The sequence below is a fragment of the Suncus etruscus genome, chromosome 1 (genome assembly GCF_024139225.1).
Source record: "Suncus etruscus isolate mSunEtr1 chromosome 1, mSunEtr1.pri.cur, whole genome shotgun sequence".
NCBI lineage: Eukaryota > Metazoa > Chordata > Mammalia > Eulipotyphla > Soricidae > Suncus > Suncus etruscus.
In genome coordinates this window covers 25,820,530-25,846,058 of record NC_064848.1, presented here as the reverse complement: position 1 = coordinate 25,846,058, position 25,529 = coordinate 25,820,530, and the positions used below count along the sequence as shown (strand labels likewise).

Sequence of the window (25,529 nt, the reverse complement as noted above, 5' to 3'; positions counted from 1 at the left end):
ACTGATTTACTCTGTAACCATTTTCTTTTGTCTCAAAGTTCCCCAAACTCATTTTGCTTTACTGTAATTTCACTAGACAGGAGAATGCACTAGATTGTTTAGCATTTTGAAAATATGACAATGGGCTAATAAAATGTCCTTATGTTCATGGCCTTCAGTAGCTTCTCTTCCTCTCTGGCATTTTGAGACTTCTCCAAAGTGGCATTAAGCTAAGACTTCTTTCTAGTGCCATTCAGATACAGTTTTTTGTTTTTGTTTGTTTTTTTGGGTCACACCAGCCAGTGCTCAGGGGTTACTCCTGGCTCTATGCTCAGAAATCGCTCCTGGCAGGCTTGGGGAACCATATGCGGATGACGGATTTGAACCACTGTCCTTCTGCATGCAAGACAAATGCCCTACCTCCATGCTATCTCTCCAGCCCAAAGATACTTTTATAACTTTTACAGACCCTGACTAATTTTTCAAGCAAAAATAAAGTCTTGGAAATTTTTTTCCTTACAGACGACTTCTTCAAAAGAAACCTTTCTTACTACTCAGATGCCTTGCCTACAGTCAGCTTCAACTTGGAGTAGCTGTGAACACAATTCCAAGTCTGAAATATTAAGAGAACACGTATCAGAGTTAGATTCTTCTTTCCATTCTGTTCTATCATTGCCATCAGGTAAGCCTCTTAATAAAAATTAAAAAACTAAGTGACCCTAATTTCTTTGTTGAAATCTAATCATATATAAAGAATCTTAACAATTTGGGGCCGGAGTAGTAGCACAATGGTCGGGCTTTTCATTGCACGCGACTGACCCTGAACAGACACGTGTACTCAAGAGAGAGAACTCAGGCTTTTGCAGAGTGGAAAAAAGGTACATAGACACATGCAGAGAGAACATGGGTTTCAAGAGCAAGTCTATCGAAGTTTTTTTTGTTTGTTTGTTTTTGGGCCACACCCGGCGTTGCTCAGGGGTAACTCCTGGCTGTCTGCTCAGAAATAGCTCCTGGCAGGCACGGGGGACCATATGGGACACCGAGATTCGAACCAACCACTTTTGGTCCTGGATCGGCTGCTTGCAAGACAAACACTGCTGTGCTATCTCTCCAGGCCCTATCGAAGATTTTTATAGGTATCTATGTTTCACCGGTGAAGAACATTAACATTTATATTGTTCATTGTATGCACCACTTTAGACTGAAACTGTTCAATTATTTTTTAGGTTTTTTTTTTTTTTGGGCGGGGGTCACACCCAGCAGCGCTCAGGGGTCAATCCTGGCTCCATGCTCAGAAATCACTCCTGGCAGGCTCAGAGACCATATGGGATGCGGGATTCAAACCACCAACCTTCTGCATGAAAGGCAAACGCCTTACCTCCATGCTCTCTCTCCGGTCCCGAAACTGTTCGTTCTTATCTTCGTTTGCTTCATACAAGTTATAAATAAGTAATCTCCAAACTACCAGTTTACTTGGAAAGAGTTAATTTGTTATTTCTGACAGCAGTGATTTCAAGTTTTTGCTTATTTTCTGAGCTTATGTGCTATATAAAGAAAGCAAATTTAAGAATCTACAGAGCTGGGCCCGGAGAGATAGCACAGCGGTGTTTGCCTTGCAAGCAGCCGATCCAGGACCAAAGGTGGTTGGTTCGAATCCCGGTGTCCCATATGGTCCCCTGAGCCTGCCAGGAGCTATTTCTGAGCAGACAGCCAGGAGTAACCCCTGAGCACCGCCGGGTGTGACCCAAAAAACCAAAAAAAAAAAAAAAAAAAAAGAATCTACAGAGCTGTGTCACTGACGATACTTTTTACTTTACTTTTCCAGATGTGCCTCTTCATTTTCACTTTGAAACATTGTTTAAAAAGACAGAAATAAAAGGAGATCTTACTGAAAATAAATTTGTAGGAGACTATATCATATCGCCATCATCTGGTATGTTATATACAAATCTTGTACCTATTTACATCTCCCATGTTTTATTATTTTTGCTTTCTAAGAAATTTCTAATAAAATTTAACAGTGGGATAAATGTAAATACTTAGTTTTTAGTATTCACTTTCCACAAATCACTACAAACAAATAGAAAATGCAATGGAAAAATTTTAGAATGAAATACGAATACAGGTAAAATGAGAATTATGAATTATTATTATAGAAGTACATTTAAATGAAAATGGAGAAATAGCTCGACGGTAAAATAAGGGTATCAGTTCTTCCTATTGACTGAGTGTGTAAAACAGTGTAACATTGTAAACTGAATTTCTGTTAGAACTGGTCAACTTAAAAAAATTATAAAGCAACCCGTGAAGAAGAAAAAAAGGAAAATACAAAAGAGATTGCTAGAAACCTAGCTCAGCTGCATGAGAACATGATAAATATTTCTAATAGGAAGCACAGATTCTATTTTGCCAATGTCTAAGAGACCCATGAAGTATAATATATATCTTACACTTTATTATATAAGGGAAAAATTGAAAATCTTTTAGACAATGAGGAACTATCCAGTAAACCGTACTAGTAACATTTTGGGCAAAAAGTTTGCACACTTACTTCCTACTCAAAATAAACTAATTGGTTGCCATAATTTTAAATGAAACAAGTTATAAAATAGCAATTTAAGAATTATATATGAATTATAAGTTCTCTGGTGCATATGTATATTATGTTTGGAAGCAATCAAAAGAAGAAAAACATCATATATGTTGACTACCTATAAAGTTAAACGTTTTTGTAATTAACATCTTTATTTAAGCACCATGATTACAAACATGTTTGTAGTTGGATTTCAGTTACAAAAAGGCGCACTCCTCTTCATCAGTGCAACATTACCACCACTAGTATCCCCAACTCACTCCTTCCCCACCTCCTCCCTCTATTCGAGACAAGCATTCTAGTTTTCTCACTCACTACCATTGTCATGATAGTTGTCAGTTCTCTAACTGAACTCACCACTCTTTGTGATGAGCTTCATACTCTGTGTCAGTCCTTCCAGCCCTCATTTCTATTGCTGTGGGTATTATTACAATAATATCAAAGTTAAACTTCTTATTGTCAAAGTAGTCATATAGATAAGATAAAATTACTCCCCAAGTAATTTGGTCAACTGAAAGATATATTTAAAAACAAGCCCAAAAAGATCAATTGCATCAGAAACAAAATAAGCAGTTAAACTATATAAAGAAATAGTATCCTAGGCATACTAAAAATGTAAATAAACAATATTTAGGAATAAATAAGCAAAAAAACAGGTACCTACTATGTAAAGAAAACTTTTTAAAAGCTTATTGAGGGGGGTGGGCAGAGAGAGAGCTCAAACCTAGATTAACATCTGGCATCCCATATTGTCATCCGAGCCAGGAGCAATTTCTGACCACAGAGCCAGGAGTAATCCCTGAGCACAGCTAGGAGTGGCCCAAAACCAAAAACAAAGAAACAAACTAAAAGCCTATTGAGGAATATGTGAGCATATGCTTATTTGAAAATAATTATCTAATTCCAGTAGCTGAGAGCATAGCAAGACTGTGCCTTATTCCAGATGACAGTTATTTATTGGGTTAGGGCCACACCCAGTGGTATTCAGAGTATACTCATTGTGTGGTGCTTGGGGGAATTGTGGTGATGCCTGGGATCAAATCTCAGTCAACTGCATGCTTGGAAAGTGGCACACCAACTCTACTATCCCAAATGACAATAATCCAATAATTTCACCAAATTTATAATTTCATTTTAATGAGTATTCTATTAGATCAAAGCAATTCTTAAGTGTATATAAACTATTCTTAAGTGTATCTCAGAAAATATTGCATACTAACAAAAATTCAATATCAAAGGTGATGTGAAAATACATTGAAGTTAAAATCATTAAAAATTTGTACTGATAGAAACCAGATCAGAGTAACTAGCAAAAAGGTGCAGAAAAAGACCATAGAGAGTCACAACTTGGTAAAGATGGCTTAAAGCAAAGCTTTAAATAACTAAGCTTCTTCTATAATCAATAGCTGTTAGCAAGAACTTTTTTTTTTTTACCACACTCAACAATGCTAAGTGGTTACTTCTGACTTGCACTCAGGAATTACTACTAATGGTGCATGGGGGACCACCATATGGGATTCTGGGGATTGAACCTGGGTTGGCTACATTGCAAGATAAGCACCTACCTGCCATATTATTGCTCTGACCCAGCAATAACTTTTTGAGGAGGGAAGCTTTAGCTTAAAGGACTTTCTATGAACCATACTCTGTGTTCAATCCATCCCATCAAATCCCAGTACTTTTGGTTGTAACCTGAGTGGTTCTGAAGCATTGCTGGGCCTAAGCTCTGACTTGTTAGGTCTACACCAATGGGGTCATTGTTGAAAATGGCTCCTGCAGCACTGCTGAATGCTCACTCTTCCTATTCCAAATTACTTTTTGGGAAAAATGAAATCTTTACTTTGCATAGCATATTGAAGAGTTTATACTGGATAACAAAATACATTTCAGGTAGACCTAAATATTCAAAACATTAGCTTAGAAGCCAGAGAGATATTACAATGGTTAGGGTGCTCATCTGGCAAACAGCTGACTCAGGTTCAATACTTGGCATCCCATGTCATCTGAGCCCACCAGGAATAATTCCTGAGTGCAGAGCCATAAGTGTGGCCTCCCCCCCTACAAAAAAATTAAAGTTCTTTTGAACTTTTTAAAAAGCTCATTTATATTCAAGGTAACATTGAAAAATAATAGATGACACTGCTTACATGACTAAGTGATAAATGTTTAGTATAAATACAAGATATTTAAGATGATATTAAGAATTGTTGAAGGTCTTGGGAAATGTATAAAATGTTTTACATGCTTTAAACTATTCAAAATTCTATTTTAGGCATTGTGGCTTACAAAACTGTTACTGGTAGGATTTCATACATAAAACATTTTAACACCACACTCTCCACTAGAGTAATCATCTCTCTCCACCACTGTTTGTGTCACCCCAACTCTTCCTATGAAGAGCATTTCTGTGTCTATTGCCTTTGGACATGTGTTTAAACTATTTTTACATAAGCTTAAGGACAAAAATACTTGTTGGGATACATAGAGGTAATACTGCAAGTAATGTGCTCGTCTTTCGCACAGCTGATCTGGATTTGATCCCTAGGACCCTCCATGGTTCCCTGAGCACCTTCAGAAGTAAGCCTTGATCATAGCTGAGTATAATCCAAAAACCTACTTGTATACTTGCCTAATATAAAAAATGTTGAAAAATTGTTAAACTCTTTAAATTGACTCAATACACCTATTTTCAAGTTCATCTTTAAATATAAAAGCAATCATACACAGATATTATAATATTAACATCATATGTGATGAGACATTGTAAACAACTTGAACAGGCTATGGATCTGAATGACATATACAGTTTTTAAATTATCTTAAGGGGGCTGGAACAATAGTTCAGCAGGTAGGGCTTTTGATTTTTACAAAGCTGACCCAGGTTCTATCCTCAGGAGTTTGAGTAAGCCCTGAGCACCACCAAGTATGGCAAAAACAAAATAAAACTTAAAAGTTAATGTAAAGATGAAAACTCCAAAGAAGATAGGACAAAAAGTTTTACTTATATAATTATAATAATAATAAATGTTATATTTGGGGCTGGAGAGATAGCAAGGGAGGTAGGGCATTTGCCTTGTATGCAGAAGGACGATGGTTCGAATCCTGGCATCCCATATGGTCCCAAGCCTGCAAGGAGCGCCTTCTGAAAGCATAGAGCCAGGAGTAGCCCCTGGGTGCTGCTGGGTGTGACCCAAAACCAAAAAAAAAAAAAGTTTTTATATCATACCCACATTTTTGAGTGATCAGAAAAATTTTAACAAGATTTGGATATTAATTATAGCTTTTGTTGGTTAATATAATGTGGTTATACTCTGGCAGAGAGCAAGATGACTGATGAATTTATCTGGGATTTGCTTTAGAAAATTTTAGCAAAAAATACTTATGTAGAGAGGTGAGACAAGATTGACTATTAGTTCAAAAATGGCATAAGTATTGATCTCACTCAGTTGTAGTAAATGAAACTTGTTATTTTATTCTCCATTTGTGTTTATTAAGAACTCTCGGGCCCGGAGAGATAGCACAGCGGCATTTGCCTTGCAAGCAGCCGATCCAGGACCAAAGGTGGTTGGTTCGAATCCTCGGTGTCCCATATGGTTCCCCGTGCCTGCCAGGAGCTATTTCTGAGCAGATAGCCAGGAGTAATCCCTGAGCAACGCTGGGTGTGGCCCCCCCCCCCAAAAAAAAAAAAAAAACTCTCCACCAGAAAAAATTTAAAAGGATAAAAAAACCATAAAGCACTTAGAATAAAGAATAATTATGCTTAGGGAGAAAAAAATAGTAAAATATAGGTTCTATGAAGTCCTTTGTCATATATTTATATTCTCTGAAATTTATACTAATTTTTAAAAATAGTTTTAAATGTAACCAGTAAACAGAACAGGGTGTTAAAGCATTGGCTTTCGATATTGATGACTCTTGCTTAATCCCTGGCACCTTGACACCAGATATTGTCCCCTGAACACTATTTATTGGTAGTGACCGTTGAGCACAGAACCCAGGAGTTAGCTTGGAGTACTATCAGCTATGTCCCATAAACCAAAATAAATAAAAAGTTGAAAATGTATGATGATTATTTCAAGGATGTCAGTAATATAAATATTTCAATGATGATAACAGCTAGCCCCTAGTAGCTAGGAAGTAGTAAAAATGAATACTGTCTATCTAAAATATTAAGCAACCATCTAAACAAATATCAGGAATGTCATGTAAAAATAACATTTAAATAGAAACGTGAAATAAATGTACATGATTAAAAGGTATTATGAAAAATATGTTGGTTAGTGAGATTATGTGGTTATAATTCTCCAAAGTTTCTGACTTTAAAAATACACATAAATGTTACAGGTACCAAATTAATAGTAAGTGGAATTTATGAGCTAGAGAGACAATTAGTTTGAATGATGCAGTAGTATTAGGCAAATCATTATTTTCTTATGTAGCCAATTCTCTAGTCCCCACCTTTTCCCCTCATTAACATTCCAAACTCCAACAATTAAACATTAAGTTTCATTAAGTATGTTAAGTAAGTGCTTTCTGACTGTCAGTGATTTTCACAGGATTGATTTTCACAGGATTGATTCAAAGGAGCTCAGTCCTTATTGAACACCTATTCTCTGCCTCTCCATTAAGTACTTTTGAGTCAAATATGAAACAACTAAGGCAATTATTAAGGAGAAGACTTACAAATAACTAATATGGGTAGACTTGAAAAAAATACTAAGAGTATATTAAGTGACCAGAAGAAGATTGAGACAGATTAAAAGTGATAGAGAAAGGGGTGTGTGTGGAAAGGACAGTTAGGACAACTAGACCACAATGACATTACAGTTAGAAATGATCTCTGGACAAGAACTGTGTGCAGTAACAATATTGCAAACAGTGCCTTAAAGGAAAAAAGGGAGCAAGGGGAGAGAGGGAAGGGAAGGGGGAAGAGTGATGTCTGCCATAGAGGTAGGCAGGGGGAAGAAGTGAGGGAAAATGGAAACTGGTGGGAAATGTACACTGGTGAAGGGATGGATGTTGGAACATTGTGACTAAAACTTAATCATGAACAACTTTGTAACTATCTCACAGTGATGCAATAAAAAATTTAATAAACCAACAACAGCGAATGTGTGAAAAATTTTTACTGGGGCCACAGAGAATGACTCAGGGGTAGGACAACATATAGTATGCCTGGAGCCCAGGGCTGGTCTCTTATGCCAGAATACTTCAGGGATAAGGTCTCCCTGTATTTTAGGCCAAAGCTTTTCCTTTATATTTCCCCCATATTTTGCTGGGCCTATCCAAACAACAATTGCCACTCTCACACCTTTTTTACTCTATTTCTTTAATACTCTTATTCTTAAAAAAAAAAGCTTACTAAACCTTCTGCTATTGCTTTAATGAGTTCATTGGTGACACAATAATTTTGACAAACTTGATACTGAACTTTTTCTTCTTTCCTTTCTCTTCCATGTTTTTAGTTTTTCTATTTCCTATTTTTAATAACTTTGCTTTTGGTCATCTTGAAACAAATGTATTATGAACAGTTATGTCAACTATGTGATGCATTTTCTTAAAATTATTTTTAAAATGTATTAAAAGGGGGGAAAGGGGATGGCAAAACGGCAAAGATGATGCTTTAAACATGTAATTGAATTTTTAAAAGGAGTTCTATAAATCATTGCTGCTTAATTTTCAATATTCAGCTTACTTGGGATATCAAAAAATGTAGACTTAAGATGAGGATGGATGAGATTCTAGAATTTTTTACAGGGGTTTTCTTCCTGACTCTTAGGGACTCCAATGATTATGTTGTTTCTTTTGAATTTATCCCAAAGTTGTATTGTCTGTTCATTTATTTTGAGAATTTGCCCTCACCCCCATCATCTGTTCATTTATTTTAAGGCTCTTTTCCAATCCTTCTATGTATGCAGGTTATGCAGTCATCTACCAGCTCACTAATTCTGTCCTCATCAATCTGTAACTGCAGCTAAGGCCTTCCAGTATGTTTCATTTTGCCTACCAAGTATTTTAGTTGTCATTTGTAGTTTCATTTCTGCTCATATCCTTTAGTCTTATTGGCTGTCCATTTCCATGGTTTCTTTGAGTTTCCTTAACATCCTCAACATGTCCTCTCTAAAGTCCTTACCAAAATCTAGAGAGGCTGATACTAGTTGGGTCTTCAGTACTACTCTCTTCATTCACTCCACATGGTTGGGTTCTGCATTGCTTTCACGTCGTTACCTGTGCAATGTGATGGTAATTGTGTTGTCAGGTGGCTCATGGACCAGAGCAGAGCAAAAGCAAGTAGCCACTCTCTTCTCAGAGCACAGAAAATGGCTCTTTTGAGTCACAGAGTACCCTGCTGCCGGTCTTGCCAGTATGTCTGTCTACCTCAGTTTCATGGGACTGTGTCAAGAAACTGGATTACTAACAAGACACAGGATGATTACAATGTCACTTAGTGAATTACAGGATTTTAAAATGGAAAGAAACAGTATGCCATAGAGACATGAACTATTATAAATCAACTTGTTATTGTAGGCTTAATTGTGTGTGTGTGTATGTGTGTGTGCTTTGCCATAGAAATTTGATTCATCCCTATTTTTTCTCATCTCCTACTATAATACAGGATTTTTTTTGTTTCAGTTCCACCCACAGCAGTGCTCAGGGGACTCTTAGGGTATCAGGGATTGGACCGAGGTTAGCCATATGAGGCAAGTAACTTGCCCTCCATATCTCTGTAGCTCGTTACTGCAATTTTGACAGCAATACAAACACTGAAAGTAGTAGGGAAAACCCAAATTGTAGTGTGTTGAAGAATGATAATCAGTTTCTAATTGTGAATATACAGAAAAATTTAAAGGCCTGTAGTTATCAGAATCTTTCATTTTGAATGTAAGAGCATTGTATAAGATACAAAGAAAACATAAAACTAAATGTAATTAGTAAGCAGAATTTTCATAAAAAACTGCTGACATTGAGAGCCCAGAATAAGCTCTTAGAACCACTCACTGGGTGTAGTCCTACCGCCAATCCACCAAAAAACTGGACTCTGGAATCTGCAATGTGATGAACACCTATACCTTAAAGACCCAAATTGCTATTCTGTTTATAATTTTTAAAAATTAGAAGTACATAGGGCCGGAGCAATGCACAGCGGTAGGGCATTTGCCTTGCATGCAGCCAACACAAGACAGACCAACCAGTTCGATTCCCAGCACCCAATATGGTCCCTCAAGCCTGCCAAGAGCGATTTCTGAGCAGAGTCAGGAGTAATCCGAGTGCGCAGGGCGTGACCCAAAAACCAAAAAAAAAGAAAAAAGAAATTAGAAGTATGCCTGCCATGTTTTCTATTAGCTTCCTCGATAACCCTTTTTTAGAGGGTGGCTAAAGATAATGTGGGACCATTTTAATATTACTTATTTCTGTAGTGACTATTGTTGTCCTTCATGTAGTTTTGGGTATTTGTGTGTGTGTGTGTGTTGTTGTTAGGGCCCATCTTTAGCTATATTTATGATATACAATTTGTTACAATTAGTTTTATCTTGCTTTGTTGGCCCTCAAGTGAATTCTTAAACTTAGAGGTAATATCCTTGTTTCCTTTCAATTAATACCTTGTACTCATTTTGTTTTTTGCATTACTCAAATTTAACCCTTCACTTTGATTTTCTATCACTGTTCAAGTTGTTGAATTCCTCATCCAAACCCTTTTAATTTTCAGCTATGTCCATTTTGTTTGTTTGTTTTTGGGGGCCACATCTGTTTGACGCTCGGGGGTTATTCCTGGCTATGCACTCAGAAATCACTCCTGGCTCAGAGGGACCATATGGAATGCCAGGGGATCAAACCCTGGTCAGTTCTAGGCTAGTGCTTGCGAGGCAGATGCCTTACCTCTAGCGCCACCATTCTGCCCCCTGTTCATTTCATTTTTATCATAAGTGATTTTCTTCCTAAATAATTATTTGAGCTCTAGTGAGACCTTTTGCTTGTTTTCCTTAGCATTAGTTTACTTATTATATCTATACTGTCAATTATTTCTTGAGACAGCCTCTCATTTGTTTCTTCCATTTTACAGTGTTGATATTTAAATTTTTGAAGACTTGACTGCATACTTATCTTACTGTTATCGTCATTTCTGTCACTGTCGCTTATAGAGTCCTATTCATGGAAGAAATAGAGATATGCAATATTTTCATAGGCACTTGGGGATAGAACAAAGGATGTTTCAAAGTGGGGAACATAAGTATTGTCATCATTCTACCCATCTCTGCTTAAGGCTCTCATTTTATTTTCTGAAACAGAAAATTTCATCAAGTAACTTGGCCAAAATACTGACAAGTATAGTCATCCTCTATCAATGATACCAGTAGTCTGCTATTTCCCTTACCTCCAGGTATTGAGCACCATTAGTGTTGCTCCTATGTCTTTTATTTGAGAGGGGCACACCCGGTGCGTTCAGGCATTACTCCAGACTACCTTAGGGATCACATGGGGTATCAAGGATTGAATTCGGTCAGCCTTCCTACTTCCTTTGTGCTACTGCTTCAGCCCCTGTTCCATGTCCTATTGTGAATTCCTCCTTTAGTGAAACTCCATATGGCTGTCTTTCATAGAATTCTTAACAATTGCACACTATTTACAAATTCCTTTTTTTACTTACCAATGTGTACATACGAACTGTACTTCTATTTTTGTATAAAATTTCTATCATTTTAAGAAATCAATTTGTCATTGGTGTTAAACCATTTTTCTTTTTGATATGGGTGAAAATCTGACATATCAGTCTAAAACTTTTTCTATTCCTTTCCATATCTCAAAGCCCTTTAAAAAAAAAAGAGGCCAAATTGGCTGTTTATTAATCCAGTACTAAACATATAGGTTCAGGACAGAAACAGAAGGATGAAAGTATTTAATTAATATGTCAGATATTCTTCTAATGACCATTGTAGCAATTAACTCATTTATACTGATAAGCTCAGAATAACTACTATTATTTTATTCTTTTATATTTTATTCTATTATAAAATTTTATTTTAAATAATTATTTTAATCTATTTTTATATTTTATTCTATTTTATCCTAGGTAATGGAAGTAAGACATATATTAAGTGCCTTAAACATTTTAAAAGTAATATAGTACTCTATACAATCATAGGTAAAAGAAATCTTAGTTTTGCTCTTGAGGTCCAAATACGTTTTGATTCATCTTATTATTTGGTCTTCATTTATTTCCAACTAGAAGGGTGAATAATATTCACTCAAGACTTAGAAATCTGAATGAAGTTTCTTTGTGTAACTTTATGGTTTAGAAAAAGTCTAAGGACAGATTGCATTTCCTTTGCATTCGTCAAATAATAAAGTAACAATAGGAAATTGTCTTCTTCCCAAACATATGAAGGAGCATTACTCAACCTGGGGCCTATGCCCATTAATTGCCCCCAAGTAGTTCCAGGGACCCAAGTGAAAAATCACAAATGGGAGGCCACAGCACATGATTTCAAAGTAGGAGGTTAACCAGATGGACTGGACGGGAAAGGAACAAGGTCCGAAGAGGTTACAGTCGGTGAGAAAAAAGTTGAAAATCTCTGACTTAACGGATTTTCATTTGAGTGTTTTCTGTTTAAGAATATTCCACTTTAGGGGCCGGAGAGATAGCATGGAGGTAAGGCATTTGCCTCTCATGCAGAAGGTCAGTGGTTTGAATCCTGGCGTCCCATATGGTCCCCTGAGTCTGCCAGGAGCGATTTCTGAGCGTAAAGCCAGGAGTAACCCCTGAGCACTGCCGGGTGTGACCCAAAAACAAAAAACAAAACAAGAATATTCCACTTTAGTATGTCTAGATATATTATGTGACATTTCGAACTGGTATGTTAATAGACTGCAAATTCACTACATTTCTTAATTAAAACTTTACATTTTCTTCCTACCTGTTTTTAGTACATAATGCTACTTTGAATCAGTGGAGAAATGGGTATTTTCCTACCTGTAAATCTCAAATAAAATCAGAATCTGCTGCACAAATGTTACAAGGAAGAAAGAAAAGGCATTTGAGTGAAACAGCATTAGGTAGGTTTAAATGAGGATGTGAACTTAATCTTATAAACTAAAAAAATTCAATCTTTGAAGAACCTGTCTCATGGGAAATAATAATCCAGATTACAAATTACTAATTACAAACAATACTCATCATCCTACTGAACATTAAAAATTTGGGCCAGAGAGATTGCATGGAGGTAGGGAGTTGCATGCAGAAGGTCGGTGGTTCGAATCACAGTATCCCATGTGGTCCCCTGAGCCTGCCAGGAGCTATTTCTGAGTGTAGAGCCAGAAGTAACCCCTAAGCGCTGCCAGGTATGATCCAAAAACCAAAATAAATAAATAAATAAATAAATAAATAAATAAGGCAAAAAATAAAAAATAGCTCATTCATGTAGTCAGTTCACAATTACTTGTGAGCTGGGCTTCTATCCATTATATGACAATTAAGGATTACTTTCTTTTTTTTTTGTTTTTTTGGTTTTTGGGCCACACCCAGCTATGCTCAGGGATTACTCCTAACTCTGTGTTCAGAAATCACCCCTGGCAAGCACCCGAGGGACCACAAGGGATGCCAGGATTTGAACCACCAATCCGTCCTGGATTGGCTATTTGCAAGGCAAATGCCCTACCACTGTTCTATCTCTTTGGTCCCTCTTTCCAATGTTTTCTGATTAGAATTATCTTCTATTACTAACCACCCTCTTGAACAAGACATAAAAATTCAATTCCATGTACCAGACTAAAAATTGGGTCAATGCAAGGTTGTCTAACTTAAATATTAACACGTAGATAAAAATGTCATAATCACAAAAAGCAAAAAGAAACATGACAGACTTGTGCATAAGACCTTCCCCTCCCCCTCTCCTACTTTTTTCCCTACATTTTTCTTTTTCTTTTGGTTTTTGGACCGTACCCACAGTGCACCGGACTTACATCTGGCTTGCACTCAGGAGTGCTAGGGGAACATATGGGATACCAGGGATATAATACGGGCTGGCCATGTGCAAGGCAAGCACCTTGCCTACTGTATTACCTACTCCAGCTCCTGGATATTTACTTACCTAACTTAAAAGATCTATAAACAGTAAGATATATATTACCTAACTAGAAAATAATTCAAACACCAGAAATGTATCGTTTGTAATATTCTTAATGATTTTTTCCATGCAGGACAAAGAACTAGATTTGAAGAATTTACTTTTCAGCGCACTGACCCAGAAGCGCATAACAATTTTACTCCTGTTACTAATGTGAATGTTATGCCAAGACCCCAGACTTCATCATCACAAGTAGGACTTTTGTGTACTGTACAAGCCAGCGGATTGGGTGGGGAAAGCCAGAGCACAACAAAATTCTGTATTCTGTAACAAAATATAAAATGACCCATAACAGCTATTTATTTACCAACACATATTAGAAACTTTTAAGAATTTTTACTAGGTAGAGCTAATTCTTGGTAACAGCTTTTGGGTGTGGGTGTGTGTGTGGGGGGGGTGTGGGGTGTGTGTGTGTGTGTGTGTGTGTGTGCGTGTGCGCGCGCGCAATACCTAGCTGTGCTCAGGGCTTACTCCTAGTTGTGCACTCAGGAATCACTCCAGAAGGCCTCATGGACAAATGGGTTGGGGGAAAGTACCAAAATATCAAGCCGGGGCTGGAGAGATAACATGGATGAGGTAAGGCATTTGCCTTGCCTGCAGAAGGACTGTGGTTCGAATCCCGGCATCCCATATGGTCCCCTGAGCCTACCAGGAGCAATTTGTGAACGTAGAGCCAGGAGTAACCCCTGAGCGCTGTCGGGAGTGAACCCTCCCCCCAAATTGTGTGCAATGAAAGCACACCACACTGTGTTGCTCCAAACTTTAAAATAGTGTTGAAAAACAAAAACATCCCTACTCCATAACATTGAAGCTAAATATAATATTGTTAATAAGAAATTAACACCTGTGTTGTTGTTTTAGATTTTGTTGCTGTTATTATTCTATTTTTTTTTAACCTGGCCAGATAATACAAGTCAAAGATGGGAAGATTGTTTCAAAGGACAGTAGATGAATATATACACTGCAACAGTAATCTGTTCTGAGCAGCTGACCAAATAGTTCATTCATAGCCTTTGTTATGTTAACAAAAATGTCTGTAATGATAATCATACTTAATTTGTATTAATTTTTCTGATAAATTTTTACATTTTAAAGTATCTGTATTTTTGAGGTCTTTATGATTATACATTATGATTTAAACATTATTGAATGTATAAATACAAATTGCATCGGAGCTGAAAGGTGTAATATGTTGGAGCATTATTAGAACAGCATAGGGCACTTGCCTTGCACATGACTGACCTGGGATCCCTGGCATCCCGCAAGGTCTTTCAAACATGTCCAGGATTGACTCCTGAGTGCAGAGCCAGAAATAAACCCTAAGCACTACTGGGTGTGGTCAAAAAATTTAAAAGTATTATATTGGTTTGCAAAAGTTATGTTCCTAAAATGCTTTCTTAATATCTGCTTTTTTAAAATTAACAGATGCAGTCAACTTTATGTAACTCAATATGGTAATTAGATTCTATATAAAGTAACTACAATTCTATTTTGCAGAGTACGGCACGACAAAGATTGAGAAGTGAAAGCTCTTATGATATAGACAATGTTGTCATTCCCATGTCATTAGTGGCTCCAGCTAAGTTAGAGAAACTTCAGTATAAGGAAATACTTACACCAAGGTATGCATATTTATATCTTTTTGAATTTTTTTTTCTGTGGTTTTCTAAAACTGAAGCTGAATTTTTAAATAAATCTGGTTTTTGATCCATCCCCAGCAGTGCTCAGGGCTTACTCCTGGCTCTGTGCTCAGGATCTCCCTTGACAGGCTCAGGTCTATGGGATGCAAAGGATCAAATCCAGTGAATCCCTGTCAACCTTGTACAAAGCAAGAACACTAGTTTTACTATTACTCCTGCTTCTGAAACTGAAACTTATAATTAATGTAAAGATGTTCTTTGATTCCTTCCACTTAAATAAATATAAGAAGTTGGTGACACTTTATGTTGGTTTGTCCGACCCTTTCCCAAAACTTTCAATTATTCATGCTGAAAACAAATGCTTGAGGGAAATGGAGAGCCTGTTTAGAGTACAGGCGGGGGTCGGGTGGGGAGGAGGGAGACTTGGGACATTGGTGATGGGAATGTTGCACTGGTGATAGGTGGTGGTCTTTACATGACTGAAACCCAAACACAATCATGTATGTAATCAATGTGTTTAAATAAAAAAAAAAAGAAAACAAATGCTGTATGGGCATTTAAATGTACTTCGAATTGTAAATAATCAAAGAATTAATTTTTACTCTTCATAAGAAATTAGAGTTTCAAAAGTTTAAAGGGAGGCCAGAGTGCTAGCACAGATAAGGCTTTTCCTTGCACACAGCTGACCCAGGTTCAATCCCCAGCATCCCTAAGGGCTGCCAAGTGTGGCCCAAAACCCAAAGATAATAATAGTAATAAGCTTAAAAGAAGCAACTACGGGGCCGGAGAAATAGCATGGAGGTAGTGCGTTCACCTTGATGCAGAAGGACAGTGGTTCAAAGTCCGGCACGCCAGGAGCGATTTCTGAAAACAAAATGAACTTTTGATGTATTGTTAAGATAGCAATAAAGGCTTTAACTAGAAAGATGACTAAGGTCCAGAAAAAGTTCACATAGCTAATGTGCAAAGCTGGCTGGACAGAATGAAATTTTGCAAAGCAGAGTGAAGTTAAGACTACAAAAGAAGGGGCCGGAGAGATAGCACAGAGGTGCCTTGCATCTGGCCAACCCGGGACAGATCCGGCTCGATTTCTGGCATCCCACACGGTCCTCCTCAAGCTGGCCAGGAGCGATTTCTGAGCACAGAGCCAGCATTGCTGGGTGTGGCCCAAAAACCAATCAGTTAATAAACTTGTTTCTTTTTTTTAAAAAAAAAAAAAGGACTATAAAAAAGTTAGAACCAGATTGTGGAGATCTCTGAATGCCATGAAGATATGCTTCTTGGAAGTGATTAAAACAATTGAGAACATGAATTTGGCAGATAAAGTAGAGACTAGAGACTGAAAACATAGCAAGATCTGGGTGACAACAGTAATCCCTATCCTTTCCTAAAATACTCTTAAGTATTTTATCATTCATTGGATCAGTATCACTTTGTGGAATACTTCTCAAACACTATGAGAATTTCCATATATATATATATATATTGTTTGGGGAGCCATACCCGGCAGAGGCACTCAGGGGGTTCCTCCTGGCATGCTCAGAGGATAATATGGGATGCCTGGGATTGCACCCAGACCTGACCTGGGTTGGCCAGGTGCAAGGCAAACACCATACAACTGTGTTATCGCTCTGGTCCTGTTGACATATTTTTAAAAAGGAACATTTATATTTATGATGTACTATATCAACAGTGTTTTTTAACTTACAGTATAAAGCTGGAAAGATGTATAAAATAGAAGTATCTGCTATCTGTTAAACCCAAATAAAGTGAGTTTTCACATAAAGAAGTTGGCAAATTATACAAACAAGTTTTGTTTTAAGCTGGGCAAGTTTATCACCATACTAAAAGTACTAAATTTTCAAGTACAAAATATACTATGCATAAGACAATATTCATTATAACAGAGACAAGCTTCATTACCCCATCCTTTTTCCATATACAAAGTATTATAACATATGAATGAATATTTGAGTAACTCTGGAAGTACAAAGGATGGAAATCACAGCTTCAATCTATATACTTAGAATAAAACTGCTAGGGTCAAATTGATAGAACTGTGTGTCCCTACACTTGTCCTTTGACTTATAAGTCTTCAGTCCAGGTTTAATCTTTAGCACTTATATGTTCCCCCAAGCTTGCCTGAGCAGAGCCAGGAGTAAGCCCTAAGCACTGCAGAGTATAGCTCCCAAACAAAATAAATAAAATTGCCAAGTTTAGACATACTAATGAAAGATCTTTGAAACTGATTTGTATTTTATACAGCTGGAGGATGGTTGTTCTTCAGCCTTTCGATGAATGTAATTTTAATGAAGAAGAGGTACGTTGCTTTTTACTTTAAGTGCTAGTTGCATAAATCTTAATTTAGTATTTGAGGAAGTAAAGAGTAATAGAAGTCCCTTAACTCACTTTTTTTCTTCAGAAAACAAAATTCTTCACTAAGAATACTAATGGAATTAGAAAGAATGATTTTATGTACATGTGATAATAATAAAGAGCATAAAGTACAACATCGCGTTTTCTTCGATTAAAATACTGAGTTAATATGTGAATGTGTACTTTCACTCAACATTACTCATATTTACCGTATTTTCCAGCATATAAGATGACTCCCTACTTTTCCTGTTAAAATATAGGGTTTGGGCTATATTCGCTGTACAAGACTACCTTCTTTTAATGCACACCAAATGGAAATTAAAAAACGTAAGAAAATAAAGAGTAGACCCCTCAAAGGTTAACAGTATATGTTTAATAAAGCTACACTTTGGAGTGCCAACAATCATTTTACATTTGTATTTTGTAGTGAGTGACTGTGATTTTTTTAAATTGTGATCTACATTGAGAGCAGGGAGAGGGGGCCCCTCCAAGAGCAGCAGCTGGCTGGGGTGCAGTGATTAATAAGACAGCTAGAGGGAAAAAGAGCATTTCCTCTGTGTCCCATAAAAGCTGAACAGAGGACTGAGCACCGAAAAGCTGCAAACCTGGCGACTGGATGAGATGCAGCCCTCACTAACTCAGCTCCTCTGTGTGCCCTGAAAGAAGAATCAGGACAAGCAGAGGACTGAGTGATGATGCCTGGCAGCTGGATGGGATGCAGCTATAAGAGGGGGCAGATCAATCGTCCCTGAAGCTGGAGTAAGTCTCAGCATGCGTATACCAGCGTATAAGACAACTCTCAACTTTTAAGAAGTTTTTCATGGGTTAAGAAATTGTCTTATACACCAGAAGATACAGTAGTTCTGTAAAAGATATTGTGTTAATACTCAACAAGGTATTGCAAGGCCATGCCATACTCAAAATTGGGAAAATATACTGCTTTTTAATATGGAAAAATTTGGACTAGAATAGTTTTTATATAAACACTGTTTCTATAGTAAAGATATATTTTCCTATATTCTAGTAAAATATATAATAAGTATATAAGTATAGCTTCACATAATTTCAGATCAGGCTCTGTAGCAAAAATAATTGCAGAAAATTGTAATTAATTCACAGGAAAGGGATTATATAAACATTTATGAGTTAATGTCACATTCATACAACAACTACAGGGAAAGACACTATAACTCATTGTAAGGTAGTACATAAAAATAGTATTATATAGAAGATGCTTTTTTTCGGTGACACTTTTCACTAACCTTTCACTTTCCAACTACAACATTTTTCCTTTTAGTATTCTTTTCTCTTTTAATGGACTCTAACCTAGTTCATATTTATTCTACTCCAGAATGCTAAACTCCTAAAACATGACAACTAAAATTTGTTTTATTTTCATCACAGATAAAAATATTAGATATTATTAATATTAGATATATTATTATTAGATATTCCTAAAAACAGTGTACTTTATAATACATAGGCAGCCACTTCTAAATAAATGAAGACTTAAGATTTTTTTTTTTTTTTTTGGTTTTTGGGCCACACCCAGTGGTGCTCAGGGGTTACTCCTGGCTGTCTGCTCAGAAATAGCTCCTGGCAGGCACGGGGGACCATATGGGACACCAGGATTCGAACCAACCACCTTTGGTCCTGGATCGGCTGCTTGCAAGGCAAATGCCGCTGTGCTATCTCTCCAGGCCCGCTTAAGAATATTTTATGTGAAGAGGTAGGGAAAAGGCTCTAAGAGCTAAAGCCAATGTTACTGTTGTAAGTAGAGAGATAAGTCTTGATTCTTGATCCAAGGACCACCCTTATGGCTGGGAGTGGCCCCCAGCACTGTAACACTGAGTGGATTAAAATTTTGGAAAATAAGAATTGTGAGGAAAGGATCCCCTGCATCATATACGGTCCTCCAAGTAATAACGGTAATGCCTGAATGCAAAGCCAGCAGTAATCTCTGAGCCCTTGTAACTGTGGTCAAATACAGTAACAAAAATAATTATATCTAAATGAGAAGTATTATGACTCTATTTGTAATCTATGGTGTTTTATCATCTAGGTGTTAGGGTTAGTTTTGTAATCAACATACATGATCTAGGAAAAAGTTTCTAAACAACTCTTAACCCTCCTTTAAGAATTTTAGTTCATCTTCTAACATATAGTCTCTTGAATCATGGCACATTTATTCCTCTTCCAATTATTCACTCAATGGTTGTTTCTTGAAAACCTATTACGAATTAAAAATGTTTGATAAAAGCAAAGCTTATTAATTTTAATTCTAGGTTGAAAATCTTTCTGATGAAGCCTTCTTCCTAAGACATAAAAAATATGAAGAAAGAGAACAAGCCAGATGGTCATTGTGGGAACAAAGCAAGTGGCATAGAAGAAACAGCAGGCAGGTGTTATAAAACTAATCCCCAGATCATGGAATCTATGCAGAATCAACAAAAATTCTGCAGGACTGCAACCACTTAATGTACATTATCAGCTATTTGTGCAATAAAAGTTAAAAACTGGGCTTACTTTCAGAATATACTGCATAATGATGAAATAAGATATTTTATCTTATATTGTCAGCCAGAAATTAGGTTAAATTGTTTAAAGTCAGCAAATATGAAAAATCATCCTAGTTAATGTACTCTATCTCAGTATATTGTACCAATGAACTTAGGTACCAGTAATTAGAATATATGTTTGTTTTTTGTTTTGTCTATGACCACATTACTCAGGGATCATTCATAGTGGGGCTTTGAGCATTTGTGGTACCTAGAATGGAACTGGGTGGACTTTGTACATGACAAGCACCTTACCTGCTGCACTTAAGCACTGTATAATTTAACATAACCACTTCAAAAATGTTTAAAAAGACTAGAGGACCTAATTTTAGTATTTTTGAGATTAAGACCATACTCAGACATGGTCAGGGGTTATTCCTGGCTCTGCACTGAAATTTATTCTTAAGAGTCCCAAAGGTGTAAGAGGTACCAGGGCTCAAATCTGAGTCAACCACATGGAAGGCAAGTACCTTACCAGCTGTACTGTCAGATCTCTCTGGCCTCTGTTTTCATTAAAATCACATAATTAACTGTTATAAAAGAATATTTTAGGGGGCGGAGCAGTGGCGCAAGCAAGCAATAGGCATTTGCCTTGCACATGCTAACCTAGGATGGATGGTTCGATCCCCTGGCATCCCATATGGCCCCCCAAGCCAGGAGCGATTTCCGAGCTCATAGACAGGAGTAACTCCTGAGTGTCACCGGGTGTAGCCCAAAAACCAAAACCAAAACAAACAAAAACCTTAAAAAAATTTTTTTAAACTGTCAATGTCTATAAAACCTAAAAACTTTCTTTGTTGAATTTTCAATGCTGTCCAAATTCAAAAATGTAAGATCTTGTAGATTTTTTAGTGGAGTGGAGGGGTATTAGAACTCATTTCTCTGTTTAGTAAGAATAAAATAAGTTGGGGTTCTATTGCAAAAATTATCCAAATATAAGATTCAGTTACACATCCCAGAAATGTATCTTATCAGAATCACCAAAGAAGGTATGAATCAAATCCTATATCAATAATACCAACAACTCTAACTCGGACAGAGCATTAAAAGTCAATTTTTTGCTTATTTTTGGGCAGAATTATTTTATTTAAACTATTAAACTTCTATTTATTTTATTAAGCTATCAGGTTATATTAACTATAATTTTATAGCTTCAATTTTTCAAAAAACTCAAGCCTTCAAGAAATATTTCCTTGATTTTTTTGTTAGAGCTTATAGTAAACACACTGAAGGACAAGACTTGCTTATGAAAGAATATCGAAATGACTTTAGTAGTAATCAACTTTATACTGCTGGAAGTCCTGCTGAACTGCCTTCAGAGAACTATGATATAAGTGCATATGGTTCACCTTGTTTAACTGAAAATCAAGAAATCAAGGTAAGTATTATAGTCTAGCACAAAACAATAAAATCAGAGGATCTGTATATTTCAGCCTTGTAGTTCCATCACTAGCTATGCTTTATCGTGTTATAATGTGTCAGTACCCAATTCCATCTACTCTTTTATCCGTTAGGAGTCCACTGATGATTCCAGACTCCCACCATGAAGGATTATACAACTGTATTGAAACATTAACTGAAAAAAAAAATCATTGAGAGTTCAGATAAACTCATGCACATACAGAAAATTAATGAGAAAGATGTCAAGAAAATACAATAGGAAAGGCTCCCTTCCATAGATGGTGTTGGACAAACAAACTCATGCAAAATACCAAAACTGGGACAAAAAAGACTGAAAAAAAAGTGCTTAAAAATGAATCTAAATTTAATATAAACCTAAGCCCTATAATTCCTAGAAGAAAAGATACTAACTCCCTTGACATTGGTCTTAAAAATAATATTCTGGGGCTAGTGTGATAGTACAGTTGGTATGGTTCTTGCCTTGCATGCGGCCAACCCAGAATCAACCCTGGAATCTCATATGGTCCCCCAAACACAGAAGGAATGATTCCAGAGCCTAGAGCCATGAGTTTTTCTTGAGCTCCTCAGGTTATGACACCCCCAAAACAAACAAATTTCTGGGCCAAAATGATAGTATAGCTTGCACCTTGAACACAGCAGACCCAGATTCAATTCCTAGAATCCCATATAAACACTAGTCTACCAGGAATTATCCCTGGGCACAGAGCCAAGAAAGCCCTGAGGACAACTGGGTATGACCCCAAAATAAAAACAAAAACAACACCACCACCCCCAAAGAAAAAACCAAACCTCTTTTTTTTTTTTTTTTTGGTTTTTGGGCCACACCCGGCATTGCTCAGGGGTTTCTCCTGGCTGTCTGCTCAGAAATAGCTCCTGGCAGGCACGGGGGACCATATGGGACACCGGGATTCGAACCAAGCACCTTTGGTCCTGTATCGGCTGCTTGCAAGGCAAACGTCGCTGTGCTATCTCTCCGGGCCCCCAAACCTAACTCTTAAGGCAGGAGATTAAATTAAATTTTATTGCTTTTTCACAGAAAAAGAAACATTAAACCAAATAAAAGAAACCTACTTTTTGTTTGAAAGAAGGTATTCTAAATTATATATCCCTTAAAAAATTAATACCCAAAATATGTATACTCAGACAACTCAACAGCAAAAACAATCTGATTTAATAAGGACAAATCTGAATAGACTTTTTTTCCAAGACATACAAAAGGAATGCAAGTCAAAATCACAACACACACATACATACAATCAATCATAAAAAGAATGGTTCATGGCAATTTGCAATGACACAGATGGACGATGTAAAAGGCATTATACTAAGTAAAATAAGACCCAGAAAAAGTGAAATACAAACAAATCTCTCAAATGCACAGAAATGATTGGTGGTTACCAGAGAAATTAGGTGGAAAAAGTATAAATTCAGTCATAGAGATATAACACACAGCATGGTGACAATAGACAACGTACTGCAATTTAAGGAATTTTTTACAAAGCACAGCAGCAGGACATATGCCTTGCAAGCAGCCAATCCATGACAGACCTGGGTTTGGTTCCCAACATCCCATATGGTCCCCCAAGGCTGCCAGGAGCAATTTCTGAGCACAGAGCCAGGAGTACCCTAAGTGCTGCCAGGTGTGGCTTCCCCTCAAAAAAGAAAAATCACAAATTATGGGCAGAAGATACTATGACAGCTATATTGCATACAAATATCAAAACATTATGTTGTACATATGAAAGTAATATAATATTCTTAACAACTCCACTTCAATAAAAAGTATTAATTCCCAAGGGCCAGTGCAACAGCACAGCAGTAGGGTGTTTGCTTTGCGAGGCTGACCCAGGACAGGCCTGGGTTCAATCCCGGGCATCCCATATTGTCCCTCGAGCCAGGAGCAATTTCTGAGCGCACAGCCAGGAGTAACCCACCCCCAAAAATGTATTCCAACTATCGTTAAACAACTGTGTACTTAATTTGATTTGCTATTTAGACTCAAAAGTAAAATGTGTACTTTTATATACTAAATGAGACAATAGTTACTAAAATTGACATTTACAGATTTTATATTTATTTTAAAAGTCAAAACTTAACTGAAAATGTTTTCTCTTTCAGTCTTTGTGGTGGGAACGACGGGTTTTTCCACTGAAAGATGAAGACAAAGATGCCTTATGCCAAGACGAAAAACATAATGAGAATGAAAGATCAAACCCAGTTTTACCTGGTGAAGTCTTCTGTACCTTTACATCAGACAATAGTCACCATCCGAAAAGTCACACAGATGGAATGGATTATAGAACCTTTGGTCTGGGACTTACTTATGTTAAAAAAAACAGATGACAGGGATCAAATTAGAGAAAACTGTCTACTTCAATGGAAAGGGGAGGGAGGAAGGAAAACCCTCTTCCTAATCTCTACTTTCATCCCTCCAGTCACAGACCCAGAGTAAGAGCATGTATGCATGTACATTTTATGCTGTTAGTGAACAGGCAAGGTATGCTTTTTACTTCTTGTACAGACTTTCACCAACAGACATGTGCTAGTCATTTGTACTTATGCAAATCACAAGCACCAAAAATCAACTGCAGTCTGATGTCAAATCCTGTACATACATATATATATACACACATATTACATGTACATCAAATAATAGCTCTTCTGTATTACTATACACACAGTAATTCATTGAAATTGCCTCAAATATATTAGAATATACAAGTGTGTGTATAAATACACACGTGTATATATACACATATACACACAAATATGTATTTATAAAAAAAAAGACCACCAGCAATGGTCCATTTAAAAATGCCTATATGAACTATCCACTACCATCAAGAAATAAAAACTATAGTATAAATAAAGCAAACAAGTTTCTACTGATAACGAACACCTAAAATAGTCTTGACTGTGGAGAGGGAACAAATTCTAAATCATATTTAACAATAGAAGCTACTTAATGAATATTTGTATCTCAGATAACAGTATTTCTGTATTTGAAATCACTGTTCTGTTGGACTGAAACACACGTTTATGTACTATTCATGCCTGAGAAAGATAAGCAAAGGAGTGTTAAATATTGATGTATTTGAAAACCATGTGTCTTATCTGATTTATGCATCTCATGAAAACAGACACCAATTTAAAACGAGTCGCAAACAGTGAAGTCCTGTAAGTTAAAAAAAATATTTCTAGTTACTTTGGTCATTCCTTACCATAAATTTACTTAATTAAGCATCTATTCTTGTATCCTAGAGTAAAAGTTAAAATTTTCAAAGAATAATGCTACAATACTGGATACTGGAGTGTATAGTAATAAAATTCCTTTTGAAGATAACACATCATTTTTTTCTAAAGTTGAAGTCAATTTATATGAATCGTTTTTCTTATGTAAAAAATGGTTACACACACACATTACAGTATCTAGATAACTGACAATCCCAGCTATATGGCCTAATCTGGGGGGTTTGACACTGTTTTTGTTAGGGATTGTAAATTTTTCTTGGTCCTTTTAAGGAGAAAAAAAAATCCAACTTCAATACTGACAAATTTTTGCTTGTAGTTTATTATACATTATTAAAAAAAAAAATACAAGCCAGACAAATCCAAGTTGTCCAGGCAAATAATTTCAAATCTTTCTGTCATGTCTGATATTATAATCTTCTATGTAAGTTTTTTAATTAAAGTTATTTCTATACTCCTTGTGATGTCTGATTTGATTAAATACCACATATTCATAGAACAACCTTTTCAATTCTTGTCTTTTATGAGTCACATTTGGTGCTCAGGGGACCAGGCTGCACTGGAGATTGAACCCACGTCTCCAATAGCC

At 36.6% G+C, this 25,529-nt stretch overlaps 1 protein-coding gene across 1 annotated transcript in view; it reads left to right on the top strand.

Moving 5' to 3' along the window:
- KANSL1L (KAT8 regulatory NSL complex subunit 1 like) overlaps positions 1–24,155 on the top strand; it is a 107,401-nt gene extending 83,246 nt beyond the window's left edge. The window contains 9 exon segments of the mRNA XM_049784344.1: positions 502–661; positions 1,805–1,912; positions 12,497–12,625; positions 13,769–13,887; positions 15,193–15,317; positions 17,601–17,655; positions 19,997–20,109; positions 21,479–21,647; positions 23,810–24,155. Coding sequence (XP_049640301.1) covers positions 502–661; positions 1,805–1,912; positions 12,497–12,625; positions 13,769–13,887; positions 15,193–15,317; positions 17,601–17,655; positions 19,997–20,109; positions 21,479–21,647; positions 23,810–24,034 — 1,203 coding nt within the window. The 3' untranslated portion in view covers positions 24,035–24,155.
- Positions 24,156–25,529: the final 1,374 nt, after the last annotated feature.